The sequence below is a fragment of the Melanotaenia boesemani genome, chromosome 7 (assembly GCF_017639745.1).
Source record: "Melanotaenia boesemani isolate fMelBoe1 chromosome 7, fMelBoe1.pri, whole genome shotgun sequence".
Lineage (NCBI taxonomy): Eukaryota > Metazoa > Chordata > Actinopteri > Atheriniformes > Melanotaeniidae > Melanotaenia > Melanotaenia boesemani.
In genome coordinates this window covers 4,172,182-4,197,234 of record NC_055688.1, presented here as the reverse complement: position 1 = coordinate 4,197,234, position 25,053 = coordinate 4,172,182, and the positions used below count along the sequence as shown (strand labels likewise).

Sequence of the window (25,053 nt, the reverse complement as noted above, 5' to 3'; positions counted from 1 at the left end):
TGATCCAAATTACATCTATTTATTGAAAAAGTTTGATAATGCAGATGTTTAGGAACATGTCTGCAGGCAGCAGAGATCATGAAGTGACTGTGTGTTTAGCTTTTCTAGCATGGCTGCACAGATCAGTGACCAGTCATCATGCAGTCACTGTCCTCTGGGAAGGCTCTTCATTAGGTGCCCCACTGAGCTGTGCAGGAGAGGTGGAGAACCCCTCTGGCCGGCTACCCTGGTGGAAAACGCTGTGAGCCATACAGTCATTCATCACAGACAGAGCCAGCAGAAGGCCTCACTGCTGCCATGCCTCCTTAAAGCCCATTTATGCTTCACGCTACAGACAGATCCGGAACCTTCTCTCCATCCTTTATGTTAGTCATTTCGTATGTTTACAGAGAGCTTATGGATGCGTAGCCTGACGTAGTAAATGGAGCAATACCACCAGAAACCACAGGGTTGAACAGTATAGCTGTAGTGTGTAAACATGTATTTAACGGCCGAACAGCCCACCGCCATCTACTGAGCTGCCTTTCTGTATGTCTCTTTACCATGATCTCCATCACCATCTTTACTGTTGTCTTAACCTGACGTTGGAACTCTAAGATGAACTCTGAACTCTACAGATATATTAGCTAACAACCATATCAATGTAAAGGGCACAGGGAAGTATGAGCACATTCATGTTTGAAATGGACCTACTTATTTACATACATTAAGGGAGCATAAATTAGCCTTTACTCTTCTTTCTGGCTTCCTTTCCTATAATTCTGCTCAGTCTCATGACTGCTGTTCAGTCCCTCCAAGAATTTGTGATGTTGTGATCATAACTATTAATGCAAATTCAGCCAATTTGGCACATCCTTGCAATTTTTTGTCCAAACACTGCAACTTTTACACAACTTTCAGTTATCTCAGTTCTCTTCCAGGTTACCTGATGTACAAACACCATCTATTTTACTTCCACATTTCAGATTATCAGCATTAGTATAAAGCACTCTGTATAACACTTGTCCACCCTTGGAGGAGATGCTTAGCTCAGCCTCTGCTTCACTACAGATGCTGCAGCCCTTCAAAGCAGCTAGACCAGGTTTGGGTCCCGGGCCAGGACCTGTAGCTGCGTGACACCCTTTCTCCCTGACCCATTTTCCTGAGCATTCTGCTGAACTGTGAAGCACACCCTAATGTGATTGTTTGTGTAAAAACTATTTAAATTATAATGCATAACTTTTTAAATAAATTCTAGGTACTTTTGCAATTAAAAAAATAATTTGAAAAAATGAAAAACACTGCAACTTTTGTTGAAACTTTTCACAAAAATCCACCCGTCAGCTCTGGATTCTGCACTGCCTGTTTAATTTGAAGATTTCTAGTAATTAGTTATGTTTTAGATTGTTTCAAGAAGACACTGTATTTTCATTCAAAAAAATATTTTAATTTATTCCAGCCTTTTTCTTTTCGTCAGCCAAAAGTGTCCTTAGTGATGCAGCTTGTGACGCCATCAGCTCAGCTGTTGCTAGGTTACACCACCCCGACACATTCATGGCCTCCCTCTGTTACCCTTCCAACTTTCTGTTTGTCAGCTGCTCCACCAGAGAAAATAAAATGTCAGATTCATTCTATGCAAACATCAAAGATGCAGACAGCTCCACAGCCCATACTCCAGTGGGAAAATCAGACCGTGATCTGGTCCACCTCACCTCAACCTACCGACCTTTGTCAAACAGCAGCCGGTGGTTTCAGGAGGAGAAAGAAACGGAAGAAATGCTGTTTGCCACCTGGAGACGACATCTCTATCCTGACAGTGTGAGACAGATCATATAAACTTCTATGTGGACAGCATTGTTCCCCAATAACAAGTCCTGGATCACCAAAGCCTGAAATGGCTGCTAAAGATCCAAAAGAAAGAGGAGACAGGCAGTTATTGAGCAAAGAGGTGAACATAAAAAAATCTGGATATCTGGAAAGCAGATCCATCAGAACAACGTGAGGGAATAAAAAAGATCACGACTTCAAGGTAAACAGGAATCAGTTCGGGGGACTGATCTGGATCCTGGAGCTGATTGTCTAGAGAAGAGCGCTGCATAAGCTGCTGGACATGATGGACGCACTGTCTGAAGGACAAAGAGTATTCAGCCAGAGGCTTCTTCAGCTTCACTGTAAAACAGAGACAACTCCTTCCCACAGCAACAGCTCTACTCAGTGGCTCTTTTTGGAATTATTAAAATATTACTCGAAAAGAAAAGAAAAGAAAAGAAAAGAAAAGAAAAGAAAGGAAAAGAAAAGACAAGAAAAGAGAAAAAAAGAAAAAAGAAAAGAAAAGAGAAAAAAAAGAAAAAAGAAAAGAAAAGAAAAGAAAGGAAAAGAGAAAAGAAAAGAGAAAAAAAAAAGAAAAAAGAAAAGAAAAGACACCTCTCCAATCAGCTAAATTCCTTTAATAACCATTTTAATGTCAATGAGCTCTGTTTCTGTTCCAGATGATCTCTGTTCAGGTGGATAAGTTTATAAAGAAAGTAAAGCCCAGGCTCTGGTGGACTCAGTGTTCATCTTCCCAAACATTAAGCTTTACAGCTAGCAGATATCTTTAGTTTCATTTTTAACTTCATTCTGATAGAGTCCCATGTCACTGGATAGACTACCATTAAGTCAACCCATCCTTACGGATGAGATTACTTTATCGCCACACTTGTACACATGATTTTAGCGTGAGGGACAAAGCCGTGTCTGCGGTTACTGTTTATTGACTTTTAGTAGCTTTTAGCTTTTCTCACATTTTAGCTGATAAATGTCTCATTGATCAGAGTCCGATAACCTGGCTTGTTTGTTAATTATCTGATTCCATGTTCTACTGGATCACTCCTTTGTCCTCTCACTGGTTTTATTTGTCTTATATACTAATAAATCCAGAGGCTGCATGCAAGGCATTAAATTTACTGACAACTCAGTGATTGTGTTGCTTTTATCTAATGGGGACCCTGATCTGGTCTGGATCAAGTTGATGAGAGGCTGTTGTTGTTTTAAAACAGGAAATACCTACTGGAACTGAAGTGAACTATCAAAAGAACTGGTGAGTTTACAGGCCAATCCCACCTCTGCTGCCACCTTCAGGTTAGGAGGAGAAACTGCAACATGACATCAAAATAACGTGCACCCCTACGCTCGAGTGTGAGAGTAAACTCACCAGCGTCAGCTATGCTGTAGCCGACCACACACAGACGTAAGTAGAAATCCAGCTTAAAACAGTACAACTATTCATAAAATGTTCTGGAAGACAAACTGAGCTGTGAGCACCAAGTTGATGCTGTTTGCAAGAAAAGAAACGAGTGGATGTATTTTTATGTGCAGCTGCAGCATTTGGCAGGGTTTTATTAAATCTGTTATGAGCTTCTCTTTTGTGTTTGTAGGATTCATTTAATTTAAAAAAGCAGGAATAGGTTGCTGGGCTCTGTCAGAACATGCTGCAGAATGGGAGATCCTTCTCTGACACTAAACAAACTTAGTACTCTTACAAAGCTCCAGTCAGTTCTGGACAAACCCAAACACCTCCTGCCTGGCTGCAGAAACTCTCCTCCTAAACTTATCCCAAGCAGTCAGTAAATGAGTTTGGTGGATTGATTCCTTGTTGTTACAACACTTTTTGATAGAAAATCTGTCTGTTCATTTCCGTTTTAAATGGATCCACTTTTGTAAGTAAATTTGTGGGATGAGCAGCAGAGTTGGGAATGTGGGTTGTTTCCAGGTTTTTTTTTTTCAGAACAGAGAACGCATAACTTGCAGAAAACCCTGAGATACCAGATTTCAACATGGCTGCACCCAGTACCACCAGTAGTCCATTGTTGTCGTCTTTTAATTTTTTTCACATATGTTTTGTCCATTAAGTTTCTAGATTAAATAGCACAGAGCGGTTGATATTGATTTTTACGGAGGGGTTTCTTGTGAAATGCTGAGTAAATGTCTAGTATATCAACCGTTGACATTGTCTGGCGCTTTTATGGTGCACATTTTTACAATTGGCTTGTGGTTTTCTAGTTTAATGCAGCATGACTGTAGATAAAACCCATACTTAGCTGTCTTGGAAGCTGAGTTGATGCAGCGGAAATCCAGTGGGAGTTTTTCCAAATAAACAGTATTTGGATATTGGGTGCAGCCATCTTGAGATCTAACAGCTTGTTGTCAGGTTCTGCACAAGTCTGTTAATAACCCATTCAACTGAATCAGGTGTGTTGCTGCAGGACACTGGAGTTGGTGATTCCTGGTGTAGACCCTGAACTGGGACACAGCTACAGTATGACCGCTGTAGCAGGATCCATGCTCAGAAGTGCTGCTCATCAGGAACCAATGAGACACCTGAATGTAAGCACCTAGGGTACCAGAACTTCAAAACAAGAATCAGCTGTTTGGCTGAAAGGATTTGGACAGTTTTTCATGACTAAAAGCTACACACTCAACTCTGCTGCTCATCTCAGAAACAAATGCGGCTTCATTTCAAAGGGAAACAGGCTTTTCCAACAAATTACAACTTTACCAGATTTATTACCGAGAAGCTTTGTTTAAGCAAAGAAATAATCTACCAGTCTTTTACTGACTTGTGATGATACTTACTGTTGTGATACTTGTAGCTGTGTCATCAGACATTTTAACGTTTACATGTTTTTCTTTTCTTTTTGTTTTTAAATAAATGGTTTTAGTACTATGTTTTCACATTGAACCAGTCACTGTGCAGTTACTGTACATCAAAGATGGTTCCACTCATCATGGGAAAGCTGTCCCCCTGACGTAGAAGCTAATAAATAAAACAAAAAAAGGACTTCTTTGAATAATTACAGGAACTATGAAAATGTTTCTGCTTGCTCTGTAGTTGATATAAATTCATACAAACATTCCTACATTTCCCCTCCTGGAAGTTTTTTTTTTTTTTTAGGCTGCGTTCAAACCAGGATTGTCTAGGAGGTTTAGTTCGCTTAGGTGGGAAATTCTAAAGAAAAATTGCACCTTCCTTTGGTCGGTTTGCTTTCACACTAAACTTTACTCAAAGTTCAGTGAGAAACAATGACCGAACAACATGGACAACGTCATGCTGCTAGGGGGTGATTTTCCTCAAAACAACCACTGACCAGGAAGATAGCAGAAGAAAATCCAGCTCACTGATTGGCCAGGACCAAAAATGACTCATTTACCACAAGTAAACAATAAAGCAACAATAAATTACTGCAGTCTGGTTTTTGGTTTTACTTTGGTGTTCAGACCTGAACTGGTTTTGACCTGGATGTGTCCGGTATGAGCAGCAGGAGAAACAACCAGACAGGGTTTGAATTACAGGGGAGTTCAGGGGAGCTTGCTTTCCCTGAAAGGCAGAGGAGCTCCACTAAACAGGACATATGTCCCTGTGTCCACTCAGAGACATAAACACCATGACACACTTTTCTCTAATCAGTCCTAAAAACCTGGATGAGATCATTGGCCTTCTGAAAACCACCACTTGCTGTCTTGACACCCTGCCGACTAGGTTTTTTATGAATGTTTCAGGATGCAGGACCTTAGATATTTTCCAGATTACAGACTTGTCAATCATGAGCAGCTACAGGCAGATATCAAACCTCTGCTTTCGTAGTAAGATTTTGGAAAAACTGTCTTTCAACAGATATATACTAAATAACTGTTCTGATGACTACCAGTCAGATGTAGACCCCACCACAGCACTGAGATGCTCTAGTTAGGGTCCTTAATGACATCCACCTGAGCACAGAGAGTGGAAACATTTCAGTCCAGGTACTGCTGGATCTCAGCGCTGCATTGGACATCGACTAGAACATCTCACTAGACCGGCTGATAAACTGGGTTGGACTTTCTGGCACTGCAATTAATTGGTTTGAGTCCTATTTAAAAGTCAATGACTACTTTATGTCAATAGGTAACTATAAATTCGAGTGAACTAAAATAACCTGGAGTTCCCCAAGGCTCCATTCTGGAGCCAATGCTGTTCAACATCTACATGCTGCCACTCGCTCACATTATGGAAAACAACTAAATATGGTACCACAGTTATGCTGATGACACACAAATCTACATAACCATCTCACCAGGAGACTACAGTCCGATCCAAACTCTGATCAACTGCATGGATCAAATTAAAGATTGGATGTGCCAGAACCTCCTCTGGCACATCCTGGCAATGTATTTTTAGGATCAGAATCCATTCAGGATCTTCTGGCTCGTTATGAACCAAACAGATCCCTCAGGTCATCAGGGTCAGGTCTACTTTCTGTTCCCAGAGTCAGAAATAAACGTGGAGAGGCAGCGTTCAGCTTTTATGCTCCTCACATGTGGAACAAACTCCCAGAAAACTGCAGGTCTGCTGACTCAGCAGTTTTACATCAGTGTTAAAAACTTTTCTATTTGCTGTCTTTTATCAGAACAACTGTTAATTCCCCACACTGGAACATTATTTCTTGCATTTTATCTCTTTGTTCTGTTTTTACTTAATTTCTTTTACTTCTTTTACAGTTTGTTTTTTAATGCACTTGTTATTGCTTCCTGCACCCCGCTGTAATGCTTTTAATGTTTAATGTAAAGCACTTGGAATTGTCTTGTACATGAAATGTGATGTACAAATAAACTTGCCTTACCTAGAGACATTCAACTCATACTCTAAGGGTAAGCCCTAAAAATAGACCACCTTCAGGTGGGAGATTCCAGATGTTTGTTAAAAGAATAGTATTAATTTGTCAGCATTGATTGTTTATTCATTTATTTAATCTAATTAATTAAGTTTTCCAAACACAGGTCATCCGTTCTGTGTCCTTCAGCATTGTGGACAGCAGCGTTGTCTGTTTGTTGTGTGCTGTGAGCGTCCATACAACACCCGACAAATAAGTGCACTTCTTTTAGTGGTTGTTAAAAGGACTTTCTGTTTCTGTCTAAACAAGTGCATGCAGTAGGCAGAGGATTTTTGGCAGTAACAATATTTTTGACCATGCTACATGTGCTAATATGTATGTGCGTGCAAGCGACTTACAAACTTGTGGTGCATGCCACCACTAACTAACCACTACCCACTATTCCCCTTCCCCTTGAGTCTTGTACCTATAAGTCCCGCGTAGGCTCGGAGACAAAGGCCAGGTGAGTCTTTCAAACAGCCGCTGGCCGTCAGAAGAGAAGGCTGACAGTTACTGAGGAAATCAGCCAATCTGGACCTAGCAAAGACACAAACAGCTCAACATCAATCTCACAAAGTCAACAAAAATCTTTGGTTGGTGAGTTTGTGTGCATATAAATCCAGACTGGGTAGAAGCTGCATTTTTTCCTCTCATACATTGGCTTTGGTCTGCTCAGGTGCTAATGTTCCTGATGTGAAGAGGGATGCATATTTTTTTAGTTAAAATATTTCATTAATGGTAAATTTTAAATTAAAGCCTCTCAACTGAGAATTAGCATGTCAAAGTCTATCAAAGATCAATCATTGTCATCACAATTTGTGCAAAATAGCGTGTTGGCCGAAACAAAAACAATATTTCCTGCTGTTTTTCCCATCTTATACAGGAATGTTGTATTAGGGGTCATTTTTGGCCTTTAATTAGGTAAAGTGTGGTCTATATCAATCAGTTATGTGTTTTGTTAAATTTAATCTGCAGCAGTTTCTATAAACTCCTGCAACATGTTTTTGTGCAATACAGAAAATCAAGTTCTAAAACTTACATTCAGTTATTTTGTGATTTTTTTTGCTGGAACTTACAGGTGATGAAATACAACTTTAAAGTTTCAGTGCTGTGAGAAGTTTAGGTGTAGGAATTAAATGTGACATCTATTTCAAAGACAGATGACAAGCAGAAAAGGTGAAGAAGTGCAAAGTAGGTGAGAATTCGAGGTGTGGAAGAAGAGAGTTTAAGTCATTCTTAAAGATAAAGAGGGATGCTCCTCTCATCAGGAGTCATAGGTGCAGAAATCAAGCTGGAACTAAATTTGCTGCAGTGACAGATGGTGAGTTGAAAATAATGTTCTGAAAAGCACCTAAACAGCTGACAAATGAAAGGAAAAGTCAACAGAAAGCTGTTTTTAGAGAAAAGTGTCCTGAACTTTTGTTTGGGATCAAGAGGCTAAGTCAGATGTCTGATGATGATGATGATGATGATAATTTATGAGGGGCCGTTTGAGACATTATTCAGAATTACCCTCTCACAGACACATGTGAATATTATACTACTACATACTATGCTGAAATGTAGCTGCTTGTCTCATCCTTGACTCAGTGTGCGGCTCAGTGAATGAAAATTATTGGGTTATTGTGAAGAAGTTGACCAGAAGCTGCTGGATCCATTTGATTTTATCCAGTTGTGTTAGATCAGGGAAACAATAAAAACCTGCAGGATACCGGCCCTCAAGGACCGGAGTTTGACACCCCTGATCTAGACCATGAAAGAGTGAACACTATAAAAACTCTAACAGTCGTACATCCAGGAGCAGAATGAATCAATCTATGACATCATATGAATCAGCCTTTTAAGGTCTCTAGAGCTGAACTAACATCTAAACTGTGGAGACGCTCAGATGTCTCATGTTAGTCCTCCTTGAACAGCTTTTACCTGCTGCTGTGGATGCCAGGCTATATTTTGGGAATTGAACCTTTTCATGACAAAACTAAGGAAGGAGATGTATTCACACACAGAGACGGTAGGCTTTGTGGCTAACCTGCAGATGTCATCTTGGCGACAGGAGCTCTGCTGGTGGAGACAGTTAGGTTGCTGACCTTCCGTAATCTGGTAGGAGCAGGACGGTACGATGGTTTTCCTCCTCCTCTCACCACACAGGTTGTTGGTGCAGGGGCAGAACAGGATGCCCAGGCTGTACTCCGCAGGAACCCGCTCCAGGAAACGCCTCAGGGCTTTGTGGCACTTGTTCTGGTTGCATCGGGAGCTCCCGTGCCCCGGCTTGGTGCAGGCCAGGACATACTCTGATCGGAGAGAACCGCATTTCTCGTAGAGGCCGCAGTCCTGTGCAGCTTTCAGGCACAGGTTCTCACCATCCAGTTGCATGAAAGATGAAGCTAGTGGGGTGGAATGGCATCAAGTGGGACAGAGTAAAAGTAACTATGATATACCAGTACTTGATATTTAGACAGACATACAACCATCCTGTGCAGATCTAATTTAGATCTGTAGTCTGTAGACATTCAGCTAGAACATTTCTGAGAAATTTGAAGTGCTGAAAAGCACTCTTGAATCACAGATGTTCATTGTAAACAAACTGGTTGTTTGATTGAGTCCCACCCATTCTGAAGATTCAGCTCCCCCTGACAGGAGCCAGCCATTCACTACAAAGAATCATCTCTTAGAGCCGACTCGTTCATGAACAACACAAGACAAATAACAGGAGCCTAGTGGAAAGAATGGATTTTAGTCCAAACTATGATCAGGTTCCAAATCTTATCCAGTGTTTTTCTAGAAATAGTGAGGATTTTTTACCTTGTAGCAACAGATAATGTAATAACGGGCAATAACTTATTAAATTAGCCTATTTTAAATGTAATTAAAGCCAACTATATAACATCTCGAATTTACAAGTCATTGCCTATGTTGTATATTGAAGTACCATTAGTGCCAGTCCAGTTAGTTTTAAATGAGGTCTGAATTGTTTCAGCCTTTGATAAATGCGTTTTAATTAAATGTTTAATCCATTATCCATGAAATGAATAATTTCATGTTAATATCTAAGCACATAAAAATATTTTAGATAAAGATTTTATTTATCATTACATTATCAGTTACAGTTATTACATTTCCAATAAACTTAATAACCAGCCAAAAATGTATTAATTTTTCACATTATTGACTTTGTCGCATTTAAAATGGGCAAAATGATTGTGTTATTGGCTGTTATTACATTATCAGCTGCTGATGGCAACTCTGATGGGAAAATGTTCGTATGAATTCTGTACAATCATCTGCTTGGCTGTATTTTAAACAACACCATTACACACAGAAAAAAAAACTTTTTTTTTAAGTTTGTCGTATATACATCCAGTGGCATAATAAATCAACGGTGCAAATGGTGCATCTGCAACGAGGCCCAGTCGTGGTCAGGAGCCCATAAAAGAAGGAGAAGAAGAAAAAAAAGGTGAGCACAGAGTGAGTTTATAAAAATGGCAAAAGAAGAATAAAGTTCCACTTCGATGAACTCTGTGAAGATGAAAGGCATATTCGTGGTGAAAGCTATTTCAGAATAAACGTCTTTAACGTCAGCGTTGACATCATTATCAGCCAGCTTTCACAGAGGTTCATTTCTATGCGTGACACTAACAAGGAGTTCTACGCTATCCACCCAGGCACACTCAGCAAAGCACAGGATGATGCACTTCACCTGGGCCTCGTGGAACACTACAGCAGGGATTTGTCCTCAAGTTTCCCCGACCAACTCCTTGCATTTACATTCAGACCCTGCTTTAAACCTGAAATAACAAAAGAGCTAACTGTGAAGGATCTGGCTAAGATGCTAATTGTGGAAAACAGCACCATGGCAGCATCATTTACTGATGTTTGCACTGCATTACCATTACATCCTACCATACCTTCACTGTTGCGACTGCAGAGCGCTAATTCTCCAAGCTCAAGTTGATAAAGACCTATCTAAGGAGCAGCATGGGTTAAAGAAAGACTCGGTGGACTGACTATACTCTATATCGAGAACAGCAGAGCGAGTGCTTTGGACCTGAGCTGCATTGCGAATGACTTTGCTGAGTACGAGGCCCGTAAGATGAGCCTGTAATGAGTGAGTATAGCTTCTCTTTGTTATGAAGTAGAATTGGTGGGATTTAAATCTGTGGCAATATACCTGTAACCCCATATGTTGGGTAAATGTGCACCTACTGTCTGTAATCCTTGTCTGGGTTGACTCCTAGTTTTCACCCCCCTTAAAATAAATGTTCTCTTCAGAAAAGTAAAGGCATTTTAATTGATTTGATCTATTACATACAATCCTATAGTTGACCTGTTCTCATTCCCATGGATTTGGGATAATTGAACAAAAAACAAATTTGTGAAAAATGTGGTCTTGCCAGCCCCTAGTGGCCATCGCTGATATCACACTTTTATATTCGTCTACAGTCCCATCTTTCCCTAAAGCCTGATTTACATCCTCACAATGTGCTCAAAAACTATTTAGTGACACTTTAAAATAGGAATAAAGCCAGTCTGAGTAGCTTACCCGACACTAAGGAGGCCATCCGGGTGTCTAATGTGTCGTCATATGGGGAAATTTCCAGCTCGTCCTTCCCTGTGTGAAAGGAACACACAAACAGGGGTAAAAACATCAAAAAGACAAACAGAAGAAATCTAAGACGACTTGATGTAGACTAAAACAGAAAAGGAAGAAAAACAACTGGATTTACACATCACTGTAATCTGGAAAGAGTTTTATTTATTTTAAACTGTTATAGGTCACATCTTTTTATGTCAGGGCCACTCTGAGACTGGTACAGAGAAAAATGAGTAAGTGGAGTGGAATATGAACAAATCTAGACTGCAGTGAGCCTTATATTTATTTGAATTAATCAACCAACAAAGTTAATTATTCAAATGTTGAAACTGATCAGTTTTTTATTTGTTACTTGTCTGTTGGTGTAATAACTGACTGGAAAATCAGGAGTCATGAGAACCAGTATGAATCTCTTATAAAGCAGGAGCCAGAGTTCCTTCTTTATTCACACACACTCCACTAATCATCCATTTACTTATAAACACAGTTTATAACACATCAGATATTTAAACACACAGTGTCAGTTTTATTAGCAGGATTATCCAAACAGGATGAGGCTAAAGCCCAATCAGAACAGAAGCCAGAGCAAAGCAACGCACCGCTACGACGTCATGATGTTAAGTAAATGACACGCCTGTCGCTGAAACCCCGCCTTCCAGGTATGCATACGATAAGCTGTGGAAACACCTCTGTAAAAACAGTTTACCGAGGAAAACCGCACCAAAACCGTCCCATTCTGAGCTGGATTGCTTGGTGGAAATGGGACCTGTGTTTGGATCTTTTTTTCTTTTTTCTTTTTTTTTTTTTTTAACCCAAATCAAGTCGTAGAATTAGTCTGATGTCTGTGGTGGGTTTGACAAATACCTGTTCAGTTTGCCTGTTCGGCTAACTAAACATGTTGCATTTATCATACAAGCCACACTTTCTCTATGATGGGATCATGTGGGGAGAAAGAACTGAAGACTGACTGGTGACCCAGAGCAGAAGAAGAGCTTCACACTCCACTAATCATTCATTTACTTTCACTAACGAGAGCGAAACTGGATCAACACAAAATAGTCCATGAAATAGTTTATTTTTTAGCCTCCAGTTCATGTCTGATCCATGAGTTAGTCGGGTATTTCCGGTGGTCAGGTGCAGGTCTTTCAGCTGATCCCAGAGTCAGATCCAAGCTCAGGGTCCTGATGTCGGTCGTTCTGTTGTCTGCTTGCACAACTTGAATCAGACGGGGACCGCTGAACAGTCGGTAAGTCTCATTCGCGCTATACACACCCCACGGTACTACAGGAAACACATATGCTAATAATTATCAGGATTTATTTCACATTTACTTATTTATCCAATTTGCAAGTTTTTTCACAAAACTTCCTGAGATTTTCTTTAAGCTTTTATATTTCTGGGGCTTCATAGCACATATTTTATGTATCGCTTGATATATTTTTATATGATACTGTGTCATTGTTATTACTAATATTAGGTTTGTTGTGTGTGTGTGTGTGTGTGTGTGTGTGTGTGTGTGTGTGTGTGTGTGTGTGTGTGTGTGTGTGTATGATGACACGTGTATTATTTTATAGATATTTTGGTTTATTTTCATGTCGAGTACGTTGGTTTGTAAATAAATGCTTCATATAAATAACATAACATTGTTACTGGACTTAAATAAAGTTTATTTGAATTCAGGACAATTAGTGAATTTGACTTTGTGTGACCCTTTAAAAAAGTCTGTCATTATAGGACATTAAAAATTGAATGAGTTTTAATAATTAACGATTGAATAATAATAATAACGATTGAAATTAATCAAAGAAAATTAAAAAAAAAAAACAATCCCCACATGGACATCCTCTGTAGACCACACAAACTCCTTTCCCCTCATCCTCTCATCCCATCAGATCCTGGGTCGGCTCATCCCTCCAGTCCAGACCGTGAGGCTGTGGTGGTGCCGGATGTTTATGTCAGCACAAACAAACCACACATTTCCCACCACTGTGTCCCCTTTCCATTCACCCTAATCCCCCCCCTCATCAGTGGCCCGCAGCCGGCTGGGTAGAGGAATAATCATGAGTCCAAGTGGATTTCCCTTAAACTCTTACCCAGGCTCTTTCTCTCTCTTTCTGGGTCATTCGCTCCACTTCTGACTGTATTAAATCTGTCTATACTGGGAGCAGTAAGTATCTAAGGACGACCTTTCCAACACTGATGAACGTGTTTCTGTTTTAATTAAGAGGACTTTCCTGCTCCTGCAGCTCCATGTTTTATACAGAAAATACAAGCTGAGCATTTAAAAGTGGTTGGATGTGTCTGGAGAGCAAGATAATTGGAAAAAAAGTGTAAAAATTGTGCATTAATAAAAAATATTTCAGCATCTTTTAGGCTACCTTCTTATTAACTCACCCTAAAACATTATCTTATTCCAAATAAGTGATTAAGGCATTAAACAGGGTTAAATGAGATTCAGCAGCGTGCTGCTCTGCAGGCGGAGTAAATGATTCTGTGATGTCTTCAGTTATCTGTCTACGCTGAAATTGGACTGTGTATTTTCCAACAGTTCGCTGTCCTGAGCTGACATGGAGCTAATGAGGAGAACAAAGGCCTCCTCCTGCATCTCCTGCAGTGCAGAGGGTCCCGAAGGTAGCCAGTCATGTTTATAATAAGTCTCCTGACTTGGTTTTATAAGTTCTCCCTATATTATGTTATGGTGAATACTCACTCTGGGCTAATTTTATGAAGAGAAGGAGAGAAAGCTGATAGAAACATTTCAGTAGTATTTTCACCAATGTGTCGTTTCTTGATAACCTCTGTTTGTTTTTTTTATTTTTTTTATTTTACAATAACAGCATCTCAAAGAAAACATAGGAATGATCAGACAGAGCAACAGCCATCACCACAACCTTGAAAGTATTCAGACATTTAGAGATGACCAGATCCAGACAGGGTCCTCTGTTCTACATGCTGAGTTATCGAAGTTATCAAGAACACAGTTCTCTGTCCTCTGGGTTCTCAGCATGAATGCTGGAATCACCTACAATAACTCCACCGTCAGAGTCGACACAGATTACTGACAACAGTTCAGCAACGTCATCAGAAACGTTGCTCAGTGTTTAGCTGGCCTGTATATGTCAAGGAACATCACACGAGAGGGGGAGGTCATCTGGAGAGACACATATTCAAATTAATTTCTTCTAAGATATCTGCTGCATTGGAGGAAGTCATTAAACAAAACAGCCACTCCTCCACCTTTCTGATGTGATCTAGCTTCACCCACAGAGCTGAAGTTTGGAGGGGTCGCTTCTATAAGAACAACCATCATTTTCTCTGTCTAACCAGCTTTCTGGTAAAAACTAATTAAATTTGTGCTTTGTAATAAAATCATTGATTAAAATGTTTTTCCAGCCAAAGATCTGACATTTAACAAAGCTAGCTTCAGTATGCTAAAATATTACCTGTCCAGGTTTTGTTCTGGGCAGGCTGAGGCTGATGAGGAATGAATGCAAGATGTGATAAATCCCCAGAAGAGAGCGAAGCAGCAAAGCAAGAACTGAGATAAATATCTACTGTACAGGATTCATAGAAGAGTTCACCTTCTGACAGCCAAACAATCTGCCACACCACAGCAGATGTCTTCACAACTAAAGTGACAGTAAGAAGACCTTCAATACAGTCTTAAAATTAATTCAGTCTTCCAAAAGTTTGTGTTGTTATTTATCAGGCAATGTGCAGTCAAGCTGCCGCGTTAGCATCATTCACTTATCTGCATGTTACCCTGCGAAAGCTAACTTTGCAGCTCAGGCTCAGAAAGCAGGATGTTACACAAACTGGAAAGAAAATCGTGGGCTCTGAAGTGTCGTACACTGAGTGTGGAATCATTTTACCCACTTTCACACACTCACACATCCATTTTCTCACTCAGAGAGAAAAAAAAATCACAACTGACACCTTCAGAGTTGTCAACTTCATGATTGTCAGCAGATTTATCATCTTCTACTAATCTGGGCACCTTCAGGACAACTCCTGCAGTTCTGCTCTGCAGAAGGACGGGTTCTCCCTGTGACCGTGGCTTTAGATTGAATGAGAAAATGCCACTTTCTACCGTTTATGGAAGATTGGCATGAATACAGGCTATTTCACTGCTCAGATCTTCTCAGGCAGAAAACCAGTTTGATCTTACAGTCTTACTGGCCGGGGCACCAGCATCGTGCCAGTTCCTGAACCACCACAGTATTAAAAGACTTGAACAGAAGAGGAGCTGGATGGGGTCTCATTTCCAGAACAGCTACACCAAAGAAGCCAGCCATGTAGGTCGGTAAGTGATTTATGTAAGCCGCTTTTGACATCCTGGCATGAAATTTACTTGGTTGTCTGAATATATTGTTTATTTTGGGAAACTGCAGGTTATAATGGAGCCTGATGACTTAACCTTCAACTATCAGGACTAAATCTCCAACATGTTGATGTTTACTTACCTTGTATACCTTTATGACCACAGTGTAGCATCTTCTGATGCTACTTCCAGCAGGATAATGCACCATGTCACAAAGCTCAGATCATCTCCACCTGCTTTCTAGAACATGACGATGAGTTCACTGGACTCCAACGGCCTCCACAGCCACCAGATCTCAGTCCAGTAGAGCAGCTTTGGGATGTGGTGGAACGGGAGATTCTCATCATGGATGCAGCCGACAAACCTGCAGCAACTGTGTGATGCTGTCATGTTGATATGGATAAAACCTCTGAGGAAAGTTTCCACCACCTGCTTCATCTACCACACCAAGAATTAAGGAGGTTCTGGAAGAAAAAGGAGTCCAACCCAGTACCAGAAGGTGGACCTGATGAAGTGGACTGTGAGTTTATATATCAAACCATCACAACAACCATTAACATGAAACAGTCTAACAAAAGGCTGTCCCTACTACCAACCACAGTTGTTTTATTTATCTTCCAGCCAGAGCAGATTCACACTGTTCACATGGAGATCCCACAAGCATGATCCACAACACATTTGTTTCCTTTCTCACAGCAGATATTGTGACTCATCAGAGTAACTCAGGTATAATGAATGCCTTCAGCTACAGCTTTGATCCTTTTTGCTCCCCAGGAAACCTTGACAACGAACCACCTGCAAAAAAGTAGGTCCTTCCCCCAGCTGTAATTCATTTTGGTTTTGATGTTTCCTCAAATAATCTGTTAATAATCTGCCTCAAAGGAGGGTTGTATCATCACAGGACATGCACACAGAATCCTGTGTGGATTCAGATAAATATATACTCATATAAATATATTTCATATACATGTTCAGCCAATCAGAAATCCCTCTGTCATTTCAAACAGCATAGATGAAACATTGCACAACACTGATCGGAGGCAAAACAAAGAGTCACCATGATCTCATGTTAATAAAAGCAACTTCTGTCCAATTGTAAACCCTTTAACTGAGCCCTGACTAACCAGTGGACAAGTCATTTGGTCCTGCAAATTATTTAAGTACAATCCAAAGTGCAAACTCAATCAAGAATGTAATGACATGTAAAGTGTTTATGTATGTAAATCCTGTCCCAGGCTATATATTTATGGTAATGACATGCAAGAGCGGCCGAGCAGCTCTGGGAACTGAAGAGTGTGTAATTACACTAATGCTCCGCTGACTAATAGGCCACAGGGGAAGAAGAGGAGGACGCTGGCTAGAGTTAGCTCACTTATTGATGCACACATCACACCAGAACTCTCCAGACATGCTTTCATCCCAGTGTGTGTTTGAGCTGAAGATGGAGTGTTTTGACTGGACCAGATCAGTCTGATACACTTATGGTCAAAATGGAAGACTTGATTAAAGATGGAAACGAATGTAAATTAGTCAAACAATTTTCCACAGCTGGTTCCTGCTGCATATCAGCTGATCAAAGATTATCAGCTGATCTTTTCTGTCATTACCATCATTATATCAGTCCAATGCGCATCATCCAGCTCCCTCCAATACACACTAATAAACTGCATGTGGATGAATCCATCTCTGAAAATGTTAAAAACTGTGATGCTAAGCTGCTTTTAAACATGGCCAGGAATCAGCTGTGCTCCTGCATCTTAGAACACATTCACTCCAGGATATTCCAGGGAACCTCAGCTCGATTGGATGGGACTTTTGAAAAATGTCTCAGTTCCTTTAGTTTGGATTTACAGTGCACTTTCCTCAAGTGGACCAAACCATCTGGACCCGTCATGCAGTTATATCAAGTGCTCTCTAGGAGGTAATATTCTCCAGAACAACCAGTGACCATGAAGAAAGAAGAAGAAGAAGATCCAGCTCATTGATTGGCCAGGACTGAAAATGTCTCGTTTACCATGCAAACAATGGATCAACAATAAATTTCTGCAGTCTAGTTTCTGGTTTTACTTTAAAAGATATCCACCCTGTTTATCTACGTCAGTTCCTCTCCTTCCTTCACTGGACGCTCCATCTGGATGGAAAAGAGTCCAACCAGGAGACCCCTGGTTTTCAAGCATTCACGGCACAGTACTCCAACTGAACCGTAATGTCCATAGAAATGGACCAGGGTTTGATCAAAGTGGACCAAACAGCACCAGTATGAATACACCCTTAAGGATAAAGTTTTGAGGAGCACAATGTCCATCAGACATCCAGCAGTTTGTCTTCTTTGTTCTTGTCATGTGACTTTAAACAACAATAAATCAACCATATATATTTAAACATGGAGCCGGTCCTGCTTTGTCAGTCACACAGGAAGTGATTATTCTTTTAACCAATCAATGAAATGCAATGAGTCAAGCTCCACCCTTTTGAGTTGGATCAGTGAGATAGAGATCCCAATGGAATGGTCCCAATAAAGTAGGATGGCTCAGATGGGATATTCTGGTACTCTTCCTAGTTTTTACCTGTGGAAGCGCACTGACCTGGACCCGGTAGTGGATACAGGGCTTCAGTCTCAGGTTAAACTAAAAATGGTGTAAAAGAGACCTCAGGTAGCTCCCAACTCTCAGCGACATTCGTAGGTTCTGAGGTCCCATTCACATGACAACACTGACACTGTAAAAGCCAAATCTTTGTTGATTTTTGGCTTCTTGTTTCCGTGGTAACAGAGTGCTGAGTGGATGAAACTGCACAGGTCTGAAAACGGGCTGCGTAGATGCTAACTGGAGCCACCTCTGACAACTTTAGTAAAATCTTTCTCAGACTCGAGTCACCATCTCTGTTTATGTATCACACACAGAGGTCGCACTAACCGAATATTTTCCATTGTTGACCGGGTTTTTAAGATGGTGACGGAAAAATCTGAAGGCCATCTGTCATTTTGACAGATTACAGTTTGTACCCTTGACCACTTGATAGCGAGAGAGCATATTAATTAGCTATTATTTCTCTTGATGCATGACCTCAGTGGCTTCACAAAAAAAAAATTACCACTACGGGTCACAGACCGGTGCAGCTGAACCACTGGTGTAGAAGGAACGCCGACTTCTGATCACTTCACTTGGAGAAATGTTCCCTCTGGCTGAAGAGGCGCTTGTAAATCCAGTCTCCAGTGTGGAAGCACAGCACGGATTCAGCCTCGAGAACAACATCAAAACAGCCATGAGACGTCTATCCGAGACAAAAGTCCAAAACCTCTTGACAACAGCCTCTGCAGCGATCCGACTTGAGACATTTCATCACACACAAGCAAGCACATAATTTAAGGCCATGCAGACCAGAAGGAAGGTATAAGATGCCAAAGCAGCTGAACTGGTCATATTATAAGTGTGGACATTTCTGTTCAGCTTGTTCTGACTGAATATTAGTATAAAAAAAAATATCCAAATGAAATGCTATTTAAAATGTCTTTACTAATATTTAGGAAAATTAAAGTGATGGTGACATTGTAACAAAAAAGTCTAGCGCAGTCTCTGATCACACAGGCCACTCATTCATCCCATTTGACTTTCTGGTCCACAATCCTCAACAGGTGGTTCCCACCACACTCCACATTAGTTGGTTTCTACCACACTCCTCACTAGTTGGTTCCCAACACACTCCTCAGCAGATGGTTCCTACCACATTCTTCACCAGTTGGTTCCCACCACACTCCACACTAGTTGGTTCCCACCACACTCTTCACTAGTTGGTTTCAACCACACTCCTCACTAGTTGGTTCCCAACACACTCCTCAGCAGATGGTTCCTGCCACATTCTTCACTAGTTGGTTTCCACCACACTCCTCAGCAGGTGGTTCCCACCACACTCTTCACCAGGTGGTTCCCACCACACTCTTCACTAGGTGGTTCCCAACACACTCCTCACCAGGTGGTTCCCACCACACTCCTCAACAGGTGGTTCCCACCACACTCTTCTCTAGGTGGTTCCCAACACACTCCTCAGCAGATGGTTCCTGCCACATTCTTCACTAGTTGGTTTCCACCACACTTCTCACCAGTTGGTTCCCACCACACTCCACACTAGTTGGTTCCCACCACACTCTTCACTAGTTGGTTTCAACCACACTCCTCACTAGTTGGTTCCCAACACACTCCTCAGCAGATGGTTCCTGCCACATTCTTCACTAGTTGGTTTCCACCACACTCCTCAGCAGGTGGTTCCCACCACACTCTTCACCAGGTGGTTCCCACCACACTCTTCACTAGGTGGTTCCCAACACACTCCTCACCAGGTGGTTCCCACCACACTCCACACTAGTTGGTTCCCACCACACTCTTCACTAGTTGGTTTCAACCACACTCTTCTCTAGGTGGTTCCCAACACACTCCTCACCAGATGGTTCCCACAACACTCTTCACTAGTTGGTTCCCGTCACACTCCTCAACAGGTGGTTCCTACCACACTCCCCACTAGGTGGTTCCCAAAACACTCCACACTAGTTGGTTCCCACCACACTCCTCACTAGTTGGTTCCAACCACACTCCTCAAAAAGTGGTTCCCACCACGCTCTTCGCTAGGTGGTTCCCACCTCACTCCTCACCAGGTGGTTCCCACAACACTCTTCACCAGTTGGTTCCTACCACATTCTTCACTAGTTGGTTTCCACCACACTCCTCAGCAGGTGGTTCCCACCACACTCTTCACTAGGTGGTTCCCAACACACTCCTCACCAGGTGGTTCCCACCACACTCCTCACTAGGTGGTTCCCACCACACTCTTCTCTAGGTGGTTCCCAACACACTCCTCACCAGATGGTTCCCACAACACTCTTCACTAGTTGGTTCCCGTCACACTCCTCAACAGGTGGTTCCTACCACACTCCTCACTAGGTGGTTCCCAAAACACTCCTCACCAGGTGGTTTCCACCACACTCCTCAACAGATGGTTCATACCACACTCCTCACTAGTTGGTTCCCACCACACTCTTCACTAGTTGGTTTCTGCCACACTCCTCACCAGGTGGTTTCCACCACACTCCTCAACAGATGGTTCATACCACACTCCACACTAGGTGGTTCCCACCACACTCCTCACTAGTTGGTTCCAACCACACTCCTCAGCAGGTGGTTCCCTCCACACTCTTCACTAGTTGGTTCCAACCACACTCCTCAGCAGGTGGTTCCCAACACACTCCTCAGGAGATGCTTCCTACTATCACTGCGTATCCACAGAAAAAAAAGTCATTAGATCTACATAATGGCTGATTGTGACCGACGTGGAACAGAAAAATCTGCAAACCTGTCAGCCCTTTAGATAGGAATTTTGGGAATTATAACAACAAAAACAGAACAATCAATAAAAACAATGTAATTCGCAGACAGAGCAGAGAGACGGGTTTTTGTTTCACCAAAGCACTTTGATCACAAAGTCAAGCACGCATTTGTTGTGGCTACAATTTCAGGTTTAACACCTAGCTTTTAGCAGATCGCAAATTAGGTGTTTACATCGTGAAAAATCCACAACTATCCGATGATTAATCATTAAAATTTCTGTGATTAAAATTTTAATAGTTTGACAGCTTTTATTATATTTTCTTTTCTTTTCTTTTCTTTTATTAATTTTTTATTATTCACTCATTCATTTTGTGAACAGCTTAGTCCAACTCAGTGTCGCGGGAAACTGGACTCGGGAGGCAGGTACACTTGGACAGCTCAGATCAGTCCATTGCAGGGCCAGCACAGAGACACAAACAACCAACAATGGTCACACTCAGTCCTAGGGAGAATATAAAGTGACCAATTAACCTAACATGCATTCACTTTGATGGTGGGAGGAACCTGGAGAGAACCTATGCATGTTCCAACCTCCCAGCAGCCGAGGCTTGAACCAGCAACCTTCTTGCTGTGAGGCCACGTTGCTAACCACTCATATTATTTTATATTAAATTTTAGGACTGTCAAAAATAACGAATTAACGAATTTATGTGATTAACTGCATTAAAATTTTTAACGCATCCATCATTAATGTCGGCGAGACCTGAAGGTGTCTAGAGGCAATATGGAAAAAGTGAGTTGGCTGGCTCTATGCATGGATACGAGAGCGTCACACCCGTGGGAGATGAGAATGCTTTGACACCCACATTATACTGGTGAGAGGGTTCAACACCCGCACTTTTCCAGCACTTAAAAAAAAAAAAAAACAGCTTTTCACATAGTTTGCATAACTGTCAGCTCTGGTCGTCAATCAGATCCATGTCACTGTCACAGAACAAGGAGATGCCTTTACTAAATCACTGGTGCTGTGCAGACGTTGGAGACACAGGTCTGGTTCTTTAGGGGCCATTAAAGTAGTGAGAGAAATTATGAACATGTTCTAAGATTAAAATCAGAGCAGGACCTTCTCTAACACAGTAGCTGACAGGTTGTAGAAATAATTTATACTTCAGCTATGCAGGGGCGGGTCTAGAAAAGTTCTGACGGGGGGCCAGGCAGGAGCACTGACCAGGAAAAGAGGGACACAGATGAGACCTTTTTTAGGTCTAGATTTTATGAAATATTGAACTGATTATTACAACTAAAGTTATCATCTAATGTAAAAATGTGAGGAAAAACTAGTAAAACAAGCAGCCAATGATGTGTTTTATAAGCAGGTGTTTACTTTGGGTGACGCTGCTGTAGGACTTTTATCACTGCTGCACAAACACTCACACTTCACTGATAAAAGGAAAATCCTGTTTTTATCCAGATCATCAGTTTTATCAGTTTCTTAATCAATGTTGGCTAATTAACTTCAGTGGTCACATCTGCTGGTTTTATGACAGAAATTATCACCATGGAAACGGTTGGTGGGATGAAACTGTATGAATTTTACATTATGATGTAGAACAGTGGTTCTCAAGCTTTTTGAGCCACGACCCCCATGATTGCATACAATGGTGTTTGCGACCCTATGCAACAACCCCTGCACCTGTATATAAGGCTGAAAGACTGTCAGAATCTTAATAAATAAGGAGGATGTCACCGCTGTGACAAAGCACCTACATGCTCAAAATCAGCTTCTTTCGTGGTGATAATGTTAAATTTATATTTTTAATCTGGCATGTGTACTAACATTGTTGTTTTTGCGTTAATATGTTAAAAAAATAAGGTGCTAATTTTAACGATTTATCTTTTCATTAATGGTTTAATTTTGACAGCCCTGGTAAAAAATCCCAAATTTATGTGATAAATGTAGGCTATATATTTTACACAATTATCTCACGAACCCCAGTTTGAGAACCACGGATCTCAAACATGGTAGAGATGATGCAGAACAATGTATAGAAGCATATTACATGCTGCATTTACTGAACCTTGGACATCTGTTGTTTACCCAAGTTAAGGTCAGTTAATATAAAATATTTCTTAGCACTTGATTGTTTACCCCACCCCCCTCCCTAAATGGGCCACTACCCCCCCCCCCCCCCCCCCCCCCAAATGAAATAACCAATAAAAGAATAACTTATTGACATGATAAACAAGGTCTTTGAAGTTGTTGAAGCTTGAAGTACCATGCCAACGCTAAGCATGTGTTTGTCTCGGGCTTCGTTCAACAAGTAGCTTGCTCTTTCTGTAGATACTATACAGCAAAAACAATTGAAATAAAACTAATTAAAATAATTTGAGAGCCCTGTTTACATAGGATCCACAGCACCATCTTTCCAGTGAATTTACTCCATCAAACAGCTCCTTCCCCAACACTTCCTCAAATGGAGGTTTAATATAACTGAACCCCATCAGCAGCCCACCTGGCAGAAGGCGAACCCTCCAGTAGATATGAAGGCAGCGCTCCTCCTTGCGGAAGCCACGCTGGCACTTGCAGGACAGCAGAGAGGGGTGTTTGGCCAACAGGGCGTCTTGTCTTTCCAGGCACTCAGAAGCTGCCTGTTCTCCAAGCGGAGAGACCGCCGCATCGGCCGCACACAGCTCCAGACCCCGATACAGAGCCTCACACTCCGGATCCACAGAACACACACGATGAGCTTCAACACAGTCCGTAGCTGAATGGAAGGGAAACATCGGTCCTGAGGCTGGAAACACACCTGAGAGGAGACAAGACATGCAGGAGATGCTTCAACAAAGCAGACATGGACACAACAGAGGTAGACATCGTATGCAGAAAACACAATGACTCAACAAAAAATAAAACCTTTCTAGAACTAGTCAGACATGTACTTTCATTTTTTTACTTATAATTTATTGTTCTGTGAAAAAGAAACAATATTAAAAGTTTACTTTTAACAACACATCTATGAAGAAAAGAACCGACAAACAAAAAAGAGAAAACAGAACAAACACAAAACACAGCAGATTAAACACCCAGTTGAAGCCCAGTTCCAGATAAGTTGGGTCTCTGTGAAATGTAAAAAGATAAAAAATAAATAAAATTTTTTTAAAACCTCATCAACTCATATTTTATTCCCAGTAGAACATAAACAACAAACTGAGACATTTTACAATGTGATAGAAAATATTAGCTGATAGTGAATCTGATGGCAGCAACACATCTGTGAAAAGTAGTTCCAGGGTGATGTTCGGCATGGTGTAAAAAGTAGTTCCAGGGTGATGTTCAGCATGGTGTGAAAAGTAGTTCCAGGGTGATGTTCGGCACGGTGTAAAAAGTAGTTCCAGGGTGATGTTCGGCACGGTGTAAAAAGTAGTTCCAGGGTGATGTTCGGCACGGTGTAAAAAGTAGTTCCAGGGTGATGTTCGGCACGGTGTAAAAAGTAGTTCCAGGGTGATGTTCGGCACGGTGTAAAAAGTAGTTCCAGGGTGATGTTCAGCATGGTGTAAAAAGTAGTTCCAGGGTGATGTTCGGCACGGTGTAAAAAAGTAGTTCCAGGGTGGTTTTCAGCACGGTGTAAAAAGTAGTTCCAGGGTGGTGTTCAGCACGGTGTAAAAAGTAGTTCCAGGGTGGTGTTCAGCATGGTGTAGCATCTCTTCTTCTAACATGTCTGGAAACGTCTGGGAAGTGAGGAGACCAGTTGCTGGAGTTTTAGGAGAGGAATGTTGTCCCATTCTGGTCTGATGCAGGATTCTAGCTGCTCTACAGTCCTGGACCTTGGTTGCTGGATTTCTGCTTCCATGATGCTCCAGATGTTGTGTACTGGTGAAAGGTCTGGACTGCAGGCAGGCCAGTTCAGCAGCCAGACTCTTCTCCTGTGAAGCCATGCTGCTGTGATGGATGCAGGATGTGGTTCAGCACCGTCTTGCTGAAATCTGCAAGAACTTCCCTGAAAGAGACGTTGTCTGGATGGGAGCAGATGTTTCTCTAAAAGCCTTCCTGTACTTTTCAGCATTGATGGAGCTTCACAGATGTGGAAGCTGCCCACACCATATAATAAATATCACAGTAAATCCCATGATTTTATAAAAAATGTCATTATAGAAAAACCTGCAGTCATTGAAGGC

The 25,053-nt window shown here is 41.4% G+C and overlaps 1 protein-coding gene across 1 annotated transcript in view; it reads right to left on the bottom strand.

Annotated features, from left to right (window-relative positions):
* Window positions 1-25,053, bottom strand: part of gfra3 (GDNF family receptor alpha 3) — a 77,264-nt gene that overhangs the window by 22,104 nt on the left and 30,107 nt on the right. The window contains exons 2-5 of the mRNA XM_041989313.1: window positions 23,391-23,684; window positions 11,188-11,256; window positions 8,677-9,031; window positions 7,075-7,184 (exon numbers count right to left, since the gene is read on the bottom strand). Coding sequence (XP_041845247.1) covers window positions 7,075-7,184; window positions 8,677-9,031; window positions 11,188-11,256; window positions 23,391-23,684 — 828 coding nt within the window. The remainder of the gene's footprint in view (window positions 1-7,074; window positions 7,185-8,676; window positions 9,032-11,187; window positions 11,257-23,390; window positions 23,685-25,053) is intronic.